The 12,529-nt window shown below is 46.6% G+C and overlaps 1 protein-coding gene across 1 annotated transcript; it reads left to right on the forward strand.

Moving 5' to 3' along the window:
* Positions 1–1,227: 1,227 nt before the first annotated feature.
* selenos (selenoprotein S) lies at positions 1,228–11,949 on the forward strand. The gene is made up of 6 exons (XM_056278585.1): positions 1,228–1,445; positions 1,700–1,825; positions 8,811–8,917; positions 9,015–9,098; positions 9,186–9,252; positions 10,892–11,949. The coding sequence occupies exons 1-6, from the start codon at positions 1,346–1,348 to the stop codon at positions 10,969–10,971; spliced, it is 564 nt and encodes a 187-aa protein (XP_056134560.1). The 5' UTR covers positions 1,228–1,345; the 3' UTR covers positions 10,972–11,949.
* The last annotated feature ends 580 nt before the right edge of the window (positions 11,950–12,529 follow it).

Below are 12,529 nucleotides of genomic sequence, written 5' to 3' on the forward strand. Positions count from 1 at the left end.
CACAGTCCACCCAGTACAACACAGTCCACCCAGTGCAACTCAGTCCACCCAGTGCAACACAGTCCACCTAGTACAACACAGTCCACCCAGTGCAACTCAGTCCACCCAGTGCAACTCAGTCCACCCAGTACAACACAGTACAACTCAGTCCACCCAGTACAACACAGTCCACCCAGTGCAACTCAGTCCACCCAGTGCAACACAGTCCACCCAGTGCAACTCAGTCCACCCAGTGCAACACAGTCCACCCAGTGCAACTCAGTCCACCCAGTACAACACAGTACAACTCAGTCCACCCAGTACAACAGTCCACCCAGTGCAACTCAGTCCACCCAGTGCAACACAGTCCACCCTGTGCAACTCAGTCCACCCAGTACAACACAGTACAACTCAGTCCACCCAGTACAACACAGTCCACCCAATGCAACTCAGTCCACCCAGTACAACACAGTCCACCCAGTGCAACACAGTCCACCCAGTGCAACACAGTCCACCCAGTGCAACACAGTCCACCTAGTGCAACACAGTCCACCCAGTGCAACACAGTCCAAAAACTCCATCGTCCAGCGAGCGATGCCCGTGTGGCGGAAGTGCCGGTGTGCATGGGCTGGCAGTTATCCGAGCCTGCTCCGCCTCCGCGTCCCGTCAGGCCGTCCTCGACGTTTCAGTCACACAGGAAAAATAAAGTATCAAAACAGAAAACACCGAAGAGCATTTTGCTTTTCGTGGGAACCTTCAGCTCTTGTAACTTTCTCCTTTGTCGATTTTTTTAAAATTTGACTTTTCCTTATATAGCTGTTATAAAATGAATATATACTATGCAGTTAACTCAACGTTGTATATTTGCATGTTTTCATTCAGAAAAAAAACATAATTTATCCTCCCGGGGGCACAATTTAAACCACAGTCGGGAGGCTTGGCGTGCAGGAGGAGTTTGGCTAATTAATGAATGAATGAATGAGGCGGCTCTCTATACACATTATCTTGGAAACCACGTGATCAGCCGAAAAGGGAAGCCGCTTAACTAACCATTACTAAACTTTACCACTGTCAAACACTAACCCAGATTGACACACTCTCTAAACTTACCCTGACAGATCTGCAGGGGATTACGTCACCGCGCGTTCATCCACTTCCGCACGTTTTCAAATCACGTCGCCGTCAAACCCGGCAGTCACGTGGTTTCCCAGAGAATGTCCCGGGAGGCGCTCTCTGACGCTCTACGTCATCGTTCCATTTACGAACGTGGCGAACTAACGCAGGCGGCGGTCTACACGGCTAAACTAGAGAGGAGAGGGGACGCTAAGCCCGACTCAGCCAGCGCGCCGTTCATCATTTGGGGGAGATGGAGGACGTGGAGATCGTCGACGTGGACGACGACGGCGTGCCTCAAATGGACAAGACGCCCATTAAAAACCAGGACCTGAGTTTCGCGTTTCGAGCGGGTAATACCGTCGACCTGTCAGGCTTGGTTAAACACGATAGCTAGCTAGCTAGCTAGCTAGCTAGCTAGCAGTTCGTGTCGTCACTATGTGTGCCCTCTTTAGGTTGCCGTTATATAGAAACAGAATGGCGCAAACTAGCGCGTTGACTCGGCACCATATCTGGGGCCGGTGTAGCCTCTCATAACCGCGAACTTTCTCGGGTTTGCCCAAACTGTTGGGGGGGGTTAACTTGTAGTCCCTTCTCACCCGCACAGCCGGAGACTTGGTAGGTCAGTACGGCTGGTACCTGCTGCTTCTAACCGTGGCCGTCTACGTGCTGGTTCAGCGCCTGGCCCGGAGGAGAGCCCGCCGGCGCAGCGTCTCCCCGGAAACGGCCCAAGGTGGGTGATGGTTTCGCCAAACGTCCAGTGGCGCCCCCAGGAATGTTTCATAGGGAGGGGCAAATGGGGCCACTGAAAATCTTGGGGTGGCACACCAAAACCAAAAGCCATGACTGAATTTGGGGAATTCTATGCTGCTGTTGTAGTGTGCTGTGTAGGCTAGTGGAAAACTGTCAATATGAGAGTTGAGAAAAATATACATTATTGATTTAAATGAACAGCACCTAATGTAAGATATATCAGATAGAAGCATTTATGCATTAATCAGAAGCATGTTCTGCATATGCGACTCGTGGCTGGGGGGGCCAGCGGGGGGGGCAGGGATGGTATCAGGGTGGCCGTGGCCACCCCTTGGGGGGCGCCACTGCAAACATCTACACTGGCATAGTGAGAGACAACCCCTGCTGTCTGCAATCTGGCACGTCTCAATGTGGATAAACGCAGAGAATCGACAAATCAATGCAGAGAGCATGATTTACCCATGTCCAGCATATCTTTCAAACGAGTAGGGTAAACCACGAATGTTTTTTTTCTTTTTAAAAACAGAAATATCTCTTAAAGAGTTTGGCAATGTATCACTTTAAACTCGATAGTGATCTCTCACTAGATGTAGTGTGGGATTGTGGTTCTGGTAATATGGCCATATGCTGTCATTCCCTGGTTTTAAGGGCTGCGTTACAATGAAGTGAGGCAATTTTCTGAACTTATTCGACTGTTTTAGTGAAATGAAAAGTGGCTGTCCCTACCTGCCTGGTCAGCATATTCACATTACTAATGATCGTTTCTCAACATTTCCTTGTGTGTAAACAGGGTCCCCGCTGATCTTTAAAGTCTTAAAACTTCTAGATATTTTTTTTTTAAATTCAAGGTCTACAAATGTTTTAAATGTCTGGGATTTTAGGAAGTTTAATTTATTCTGGGGCAGAACGAATGAATGTCTTGTCCAGGGTGTCTCCCATCCTGCCGCTCAATGACTGCTGGGATAGGCTCCAGCATCCCGCGACCCCAATTGGGATAAGCAGCTTGGATAATGGATGGATGGATGGATAACATACGCTAGAGCAAGGGGCAGTGGGACTGGGAAGCAGTAGCTAACAGGTGACGGATGAGGCAGCAATCAAAATGGACAAATGTAAATTCAATCTGAAATGGTTGGAGGACGACAGGTATCGTGGTTGGTGTAAACCAGGGGTGTCAAACTCCAGGCCTCGAGGGCCGCAGTGTCTGCAGGTATTTGTTGCACCTGTGCACTACACCACCTGATTTAACTCATTAGCTCACCTCCTGGATCAAGGAGGGAAAGGAACTAGTTTAATCAGGTGGTGTAGTGCATGGTTGCAACAAATACCTGCAGACACTGCAGCCCTCGAGGCCTGGAGTTTGACACCCCTGGTGTAGACAGTCCAGCAAATCTTATGAGGCACAATGTGAACTCGGTGACAATGGGTTGTAAAGCACTAGATTCTCATATGAAATCTGAAATTATGCTTGCACTCGAGAAAGCACTGTGGTCATCCAGTCATATGTTGAGCCCGTTGCTAGCTTGGCTGCCCGTGGTAACGTTAGAGCTCATTTGTCTGCTGCAAATGCATCCGCCCGAGCTACAGGCTCTGTAACTACCATGGCTCAGCTGAGCAGTCAGCAGACGGCATTCAGCACGACAGCCACGTTGAAGGCAGAAATACTGTGGGATATGAGTCTCCAAAAGAACGCAGACAACTTCACAGAACTAGCAGAGAATACTGCAGGGACAGAAATGGCAACGCTGATAACAAAATCCAACACACTGAAGAGGAAATGAGCAAAGGAAATGAGCAGTTGCTAGTGCTAGATGGTGAAATCAATAAGCTGGCTGATGAGCTGCGACACGTCACGAGAGACACCGCGTCCAGTGACAAATGGGGTCAAAGAAACTTCAGATTGTTTGTGCCAGAGAGCGTCTGAAAAGGAAATACACCTACATTTGGCTTAGATCAGGAATGGGCAACTTTGATGATGAAGAGGGCTGCAAAAATTTTAACCCTCACTACCAGAGGGCAAGATTGTGACCGTGCACTTCTACCAGTGGGATACTGTAACCCCCATCACTCAATTAACCAGTTATAGCTACTAATTTAATGAAAAGAACAAAATACATACCGGTAATCAAAGTTTACATTCCTGAGTGATATATTGTTATTTCAGTGCAATGGGGTCTCAAAAATCATCATTCAATAATGGTGCAAAAGTAGACATTCACATTAAGTGCAACAACTAATATGCATGTTTGTAGTGCATTTCTACCTCTGCCCTCCAATTCCATGACATGTTTCAAATAAACATGCATTTAGCTCAAAATGGTAAATGGGCTGCATTTTATACAGCACTTTTCTAGTCTACCGACCACTCAAAGCTCTTTTTTTTACAAGGTGTGGCTCACATTCACCCATTCACACACACAGTCATTCACTGATGAAGCCATTGAAAGCAATTGAAACTCACCGACAGGTGGATCAGTATAAAGTTCTGTCTTAATGCGATACTTGTGGCCTCTCCTGCTGGTGTACAATAGACTGAATGTCAGCGTCAATGTTGGTCATCCAATCTGCTTGAGCTGGAACAGAGTTTCATCTGTCAGCCTGTTTCTCTTTTTTCACTTGATGTGCTTCATTGTTGGAAGCTGCTCTAGCAGATGTACGTGCTCCCAAACATGCTGGCCATGGAGAGTGCAAAATCCCTGAGGAGTGGAAAGCGGGACTTGGGTAGTAGTCTCCAAAATGAAACTCCTCTCGCATTGCGCTTTTCTTGAAAGAAGGGGTCTGACTGTAGTTCACAAAGTTCAAGCTGCAACTCTGGGGGTCGGTCACTGACAGCAGCAGAGAGGGGGGGGGGGGGGGTCAGTGAGTAACGCAATTCGTGGCTGCGTGGTGTGGAAATCTTGAAAGCATTCCTTCAACTGCTGCTGCAGTCTTTATGTCTGGTCTGTACTTGAGAAATGTTTTCTCACGTTCGGGGACATCTTTACACAGCTCTTCACAGGTGGGAAAGTGTGCCAAATTTGGATGGTGGGATGAAAAGCCTTCTTTGAACAGGGCTAATTTATGCTTAAATGCATTCATGTGTGCTTAGAGATCTGACATGGTTTGCCTCTTCCCTGCAACTGCATATTAAGGTTATTAAGATGTGAGGTAATAGCCACAAGGAAGGCCATGTCGCAGAGAAAATCTGTACCTCTGAGTTTACTGCAGCAAGCACTTGTATCACATCGAATGCTGTCCTCCAAGAATACTGGGATTTCAGTGTGCAGCGCAAAAAACCTCTGCAAGCACTTCCCGTGGCTCATCCATCTGATCTCAGCATGCATCTGTAAATCCCCATAAGCGGCACTCACTTCATCCAAAAAGGCTACAAGCTTCCTGTGATTGAGAGACCTGTTCCCCCCTCGAATGAGATTGGTAACCTTGGTAACTAAATCCGTGACATGGCTGAAGTTCATTGTCTGGGCACAGAGGGCCTCCTGTAAGATCAAAATGAAATGGGATTTAGCTTATGATTAAAAGTTCTCATTAAAAAAAACCCACATTCCCAACCATATATTAATAGTTAGCAGTGGGGGTTGGCGCGATTTTTTTTTTGGGGGGGGGGTCGCAATTTACCTTGGTGCGCACACCGGACAGCTGCTTTAATGTCCACAGTTAAGAAGGACAATGTAGCCTATAGATTTTATGAGGGGTGGTAGACGGTGGATGATTGACAGTTGAGACGAGGCGTCGTGGTGGGTGTGAACATGATTGACAGCCACGAGAATTGTCCAATCACATTAGATCAAAAAACATTAAAACAATACCAATTTGCTGCCAATAAAAGTGGGAGTGTCTGGGGCGCACAGAACTGCGCCCCATTGAAAATCTGAAGAAACCAATCAGACAGCAGCCTCAGGTCACCTGCTCACCAAAAGTTTGAGACATAAGGTATCGTTTGGCTGGCGCCCTTCAGCCAGGAAGTATATGTATTCAGAACGAAATCAACCAAATACCATTTGAACCCATGTTTAATGGCTGCTGACAGGCGCTCACAGACTGAAAGACACTTGTATTTCATAATTATTTGCATTATACAACTAAATTATATTTAACGTGTTTAAGTAGATTTTCATCTCTTGATATTGGAAGGGGGCGGCGCCCCAGCGCCCTGTACTGGCCAGCCGCCACTGAATAGTTAGCTAGCAACAATGCTACCCACCTGATGTATGACGTAGTGCAATATTGGACAGTCAGTGCCGCTTTATTGGAGAATCCTCATGAATCTAGTGCATCTTCAGTGCAAAGATGGTGCACCATTGGTAGCAACTGCTGAAAGCTTGTGAAAGCTCCCATGCTTACTTGGAATGTTTTTAATGGCGTTGAAAACATCCTTGCCCCAGGTAGTGTCATGCAAAGACACAAATTTCAATAACTCCTCGTGCACTTCAAATGAACTATCAATGGCTCTAGTGTAAGTGAGAAGCTGGCTAACATCCATCACATCTGTATTCTCATCTAACGCTAAAGGCCAATTCATAGTCTTGACTCGAGTCTAGCCATGTTATCTCCAAAAGCGTTAGCCATCTCTACTGCACCTAGCTTCACTGTTTAGCCATCTGACGAGGGCTTCTTTGGCTCAAAGGAAACTGCACAAGATGCCTTGAGAGAGGAGTCCTGTGTAGATGTGGCTTCGGTAAAAAGGCTCTGCTGTCGGTGTATTTTTTTCCTTGGAGGTCAGAGATGATGGCGGCTCCGGCACCTTCGGTGTACGCGCCATATTTGTCTTTGTGCGTGTATTGTAGTGGCGACTCAAGTTGAAATCCTTCATGGCGGATTTTATTTCCAGGCACACTGAACACACAGGTTTCCTTTTGAATTCCGTAAAAAGTTTCCCGACTTCCCTGGAAGACACGGTTCTCTAGGTCAAGTTTTCTTTTTTGCCGCTCACGTCCCTCCTCGTTGCATGTCGTTGCGGAAGTGGTCCGCCGAGACCAAAACGAGACCACGTGCAAGCAGTTGCTTGGCTACAGGCCTCTTGTCCCTCTATCAGTGGACAGTATAATTATGATTGGGATCCGGTTCAAACGTGGTTAAATGGCCCACTTGCTTCTAACGCCCGTGAAACCAACTATCTATTGATATTTGAAATTGATCCGCGGGCCGTACTGAGTGAGGACGGGGGCCGAATGAGGCCCGTGGGCCACCAGTTGCCCATGTCTGCCTTAGACTGTCAACTTTGGAGTCTCTTTAGTGCCATATTATGTGTATTTGATAGTTGTTTTCCATTTGACTGGGTCTACCTCCATAGTTTTATTTTCGTTAAAAAAGCAAGAAAGCTGTTGTCAGCTAATTTGCTTTTCGATTCCTATTCAATAAAACTCAAAAAGAGTGTATAATGTCTAGTTCGTCTTTTTGTTTTTTTTTTGGGCCGTGTCAATGGTATTTTTCCATTTAGAGGCATTAGAAATATCTTAAAACTCATTAAATTGTACTTTAAAAGTGTTTAGGGACCCTCGTAAGTATCTGATGAAAGCACCAAGAGTCCTCCTCAAAATGTCATCACATCATCCATATGTATTGTCAGAATTATCGTGATATTGGATTTTGTCAATATAACCCAGCCCAAATATCTGTCAAAATCTGAAGAAAATAACTTCATAAATATATTTATAGATTGAAATTAATATATGACAAAAAATATCTTGATATTGTATTTAAAATTTTGAGTGGACTGGCGGCCTGTCCAGGGTGTCTCCCCGCCTGCTGCCCAGTGACTGCTGGGATAGGCTCCAGGCCCGCGTCCCCGTGACCCAGGTTTTGGATAAGCGGCTTGGATAATGGTTGGATGGATAAACCATGAAAATCAGGATAGATGCCAGAAACTTAGCACTCTTTTAAATGACTGCTTTCATCAAAGAACCTAAAAACAGTGGCTGTGGCTGTAAATAGGTATAGGATTAATTGAGGAGCCAGTGCCGTCATTTTTAATTTTAAATAATTATTAAGCAGGTAACCAGTTATAACATTAGTCCACACCTAAGCCTCGCCAGTCCCAGCTAACATTAGTGCAGTGCAAGATTTAGACTCTCAAAGTGTTGTGCTATAAATAAGGCAATATAATGTTATGTAGTTCGCCATAAGAAATGCTTATTTCTTTGTAAATGTTAGTCACTTGCGTGTGGCCTCTTTACACATGGTGGCCCCGCCGCTCCCTGGGTAAACAGGGCAGCAACTGATGACGCAAAACAAACTCATGAGGCTTGCTGAAATGGATGTCCCTGGAAGAACGCCATCTTGCAGCCATTAAAGGAGATAACAATGCTCCTCAGACTGCTTTGGAGATCAGCTCTATGAAACTGAATGGAACTGGGGGAATTCGGTGTATATTAGACTGAAAACGAATCGTGTTAAAATAATTCTGCCTGTGACCACAGCTCGGGGATTTTGGAATGAAAAATTGATGTTCTATTCTGTTGTCTACCAACACGGGGCTTGGCGGTTCGAATCCCCGTGTTACCTCCGGCTCGGGGAGACACAATTGGCCGTGTCTGCGGGTGGCAAGCCGGTTGTGGGTATGTGTCCTGGTCACTGGACTAGCGCCTCCTCTGGTCGGTCGGGGCGCCTGTTCGGGGGGGAGGGGGAACTGGGGGGAATAGCGTGATCCTCCCACGTGCTACGTCCCCCTGGTGAAACTCCTCACTGTCAGGTGAAAAGAAGCGGCTGGCGACGCCACATGTATCGGAGGAGACACGTGGTAGTCTGCAGCCCTCCCCAGATCAGCAGGGGGGTAGAGCAGCGACCGGGACGGCTCAGAAGAGTGGGGTAATTGGACGAGTATAATTGGGGAGAACAAGGGGGAAAATCTCCACAAAAAAAGGGACTTTCTATATTCAGTGTTTTATTGTGTGGGCTTAACTTTTATAAGATTGAATGTCCGATGCATAGAAACTAATACTGACTCCCTTGTGCCATTTCCTGCTAAGATCCAGCATCCGTGGTGAGGAGACAAGAGGCCCTGGAAGAAGCAAGGAGGAAAATGCAACTGGAGTTTGATGCTAAAGCAGCGCTGTTCAGAGAAAAACAGAAGCAGGTGAATTTGTCTTGACCCTAAATGAGAAAACGGGATCTCCGACCCCCCGATGTTTAACTCGAGTCACAAACACTGTTTTCGTTTCTATTCCGAGCAGCTAGAGGAGGAGAAGCGGCAGCAGAAGATTGAGATGTGGGACAGCATGCAAGAAGGAAGGAGTTATAAAGGAAAGCTCGATCAGGTAACCGTGGAGAAAAGTGTTGTCTGATTCACTCCATCCAAGACAGTTGATTTATCCTTCACCCACTGACTCTCTGAAACTTGGCAGGCCAGCGAGGAGGCGAGCTCATCGGCCACTGTGCTGAAGCCCGACAAGAAGCCCTTCAGGAACAACGGTAGGTTATGAGTGGACTTCACTTTGTTTGTGCAGGAAGTTACAGAAGGTCAAGGTTCAGCATTTTCGGTTTTTACCGATTTTCACCGAAAAATACCCAGATTTTTTTTAAAAGGAGCAGATCGGCTTAAACCGATTTTCACTCGGATTTTATGTTCCCACTGATCCAAAAGTTGTTCCTGTTCATGTGAGGTTATACAGTGCCCTCTTGTGGCGAAATTCGGCATGCTGGATGGCTTTGAAAAATAAAAACCGAAAACGCTGAGCCTTGCAGAAGGTTTACTAACACCAGAAATCAGCTGGTCGTCCTTTTAAACCCTAGCGTGGATGTAGAGGAAGTTGCAGATCATCTGAAAATACACTAGTGTGTTTGAGGACTTTTCCAATATTTAAAATAGAATTCCTGTTCTGCTGGCAGTACAAGATCATTCAGTGTAAAGTAAAAAGAGGGAATACTGCACAGTACATTTACTCGATGTCTACTTCAAAAAACACATTTGTGCAAAGACAAAATGTTAATTAAACAATGACTGTGATTCATTTGACGAGAAAAAAATTCTGGCCCACAGTCCACAAAGTGTTTATATTGCATTCGTTCTGGAAATTACCAAGTGACAAGCACACCTCTCTGTAACAACTACAATCCTGAAGATGTATGTACAAATAAATACCTTTTTATACTTTCTCTTCCTGGTGTATTTAAGACTATAGCCAGTCCACATGGAGCATTCACCTGTCAAACAAATTTAAAAAAGTTTCTGAAGTCCTGATCAAATTATGTAGGTGTGAAAGTCATCTAAAAATATTACACCAATCCGGGGGCATCCGGGTAGTGTGGCGGTCTATTCCGTTGCCTACCAACACGGGGATCGCCGGTTCGAATCCCCATGTTACCTCCAGCTTGGCCGGGCGTCCCTACAGGACAATTGGCCGTGTCTGCGGTTGGGGAGCCGGATGTGGGTATGTGTCCTGGTCGCTGTACTAGCGCCTCCTCTGGTCGGTCGGGGCGCCTGGGGGAAATAGCGTGATCCTCCCACGTGCTACGTCCCCCTGGTGAAACTCCTCACTGTCAGGTGAAAAGAAGCGGCTGGCGACACCACATGTATGGGAGGAGGCATGTGGTAGTCTGCAGCCCTCCCCTGATCGACAGAGGGGGTGGAGCAGCGACCACGACGGCTTGGAAGAGTGGGGCTAAGTACAATTGGGAGAAAAAGGGGAAAAAATGTTACAACAATACCACGATAGCGTTTTATCTTTTAGATGGCTTTTACACTTTCAAAACTCAGCCGGCTTTTCTAACGACTAGGTTTGTTGGACAGGGGTGAGCGCTCCATGCGGACTATCCCAACAAGATTGCCAACCGATGGCATCGGTCCATTTCAGTCAGACTGATGTATGGACCATTTCTGGTAATAAAAGCAAATTCTAGAAGAGTGAGGAAATGATGACATGGTGCAGTGCTCCGTGGGTTCCTGGCAAGGTGTTTTGATTGCTGTAGAGATCCACAAACTCAACACAAAGGCAGTGACATGTTGTTTGGCATCTCTTCGTTATCCTGACCGACCGTGGCATTTTGTTCAGAGAAAGTCGTGTGTTTGTCCTTCGCTAGTTGCCTACTTTCTGTCCTGTCTATATTGCAGGCTATAACCCACTGACGGGGGAGGGCGGAGGAAGTTGCGCCTGGAGACCAGGAAGGAGAGGGCCGTCATCTGGTGGATGAGGTTAAATGAGGTCGGAGCCTGCTGGTCTGCACGACCTGTGAACTCTGACCTCGTATGACTTTTTGACATCCTGAGGTGCACTCTGAACTACTGAAGAGAGCTGCCAAAGTCTCACTAAAGCCTTCACAGTCGGGATTTTTTTTTCTGCCACCGTCCATGGTGTTTTCGTTATTTTGCTTCGAATGTACAGAATTGCCACTGTGCTTTATTAAATGCCCCTTTCCCACTACGTGGTACCAGCTCGACTCGGCTCGGCTCGCCCCCTTTTTTCGTTTTCCATTACTGGAAAGTACCAGCATTTTGGTAACTGTTACCACTTTTCTGGTACCGCCTTTGTGGGTACCAGAAAAGAGCGGTTACCAGAGCGGGTACTAGAATCAATGCAGACCTCTGATTGGTCAGAGAAACGCGTCGCCGCGTCATCATCACGAGCGTGGGCCATCACCCGGCATTCTTAAATGCCGACGCGGCCGAAGCGGAGTTCTCTTAAAAGTACAGCTACACCGATGGGGTGCTGTTACGGTAATGGAAAACCACAGAGAAGCGAGTCGGGTCAAGCCGGTACCATGTAGTGGAAAAGGAGCATTAGTATATTATATTTTAAAAACAAATCACCAGATTTACCTGCCAATTGTAACTTTTCTATTGAGCTCTTCGATGTAAGCCTTTTTTCCGTTCTGTCTCATTTTGCGGGGTAACTGTGTTGGCGTTGGGGCGCCGGAAGCTTTTCATGATGTCATTCCTGTAAACGGTAACATAACCAGTGGGTCTGACTGATGTATTTAGGAGACGGTGTATCTACTTTGTATTTTTGTAGAAGTATTGATAGTGTCCAACTAAAGCATTAGAATAGTTCTACAGCAGTGATCGTGTAGTAACTGTTGGCCACCATATTACCCAAATAAATTAATTTCAGGGGAATGACTTTGAGTTTTCTCTGTTTGAGATTGACAAACTATAACAAGTAATAAAAGCTTATTTGCATCTTTTTTTATCTAGTAGAGATATTGTAGTCTAGATTTACCCCTAGAGGCCGTCTTTGAATGCCACAGGTACATATGCAAATACATTTACAATACATGCAGAAGGCTGAGATAGTTTAGGATCGGTTCCACACCTATTACAATAGGTTCCCCTTATTGCTGCAGTTACCAGATGCCATCCATCCATCCATTATCCAAACCATTTATCCTGCTCTCAGGGTCCCGGAGATGCTGGAACCTATCCCAGCAATCATTGGGCGGCAGGCGGGTAGACACCCTGGACAGGCTGCCAGTCCATCACAGGGCGCACACACACACACACACACAGACACAGACACACACACCCCTAGGGACAATTTAATACGGCCGACTCACCTGACCTACATGTCTTTGGGAGGAAACCGGAGCACCCGGAGGAAAACTATGCAGACACGGGGAGAACATGCAAACTCCACACAGAGGACGACCTGGAACGACCGCCAAGGTTGGACTACCCCGGGGCTCGAACCCAGGACCTTCTTGCTGTGAGGCAACCGTGCTAACCACTGTGCCACCATGCCGCCCCATTATAATC

The sequence above is a fragment of the Lampris incognitus genome, chromosome 4 (genome assembly GCF_029633865.1).
Source record: "Lampris incognitus isolate fLamInc1 chromosome 4, fLamInc1.hap2, whole genome shotgun sequence".
Taxonomy (NCBI): Eukaryota; Metazoa; Chordata; class Actinopteri; order Lampriformes; family Lampridae; genus Lampris; species Lampris incognitus.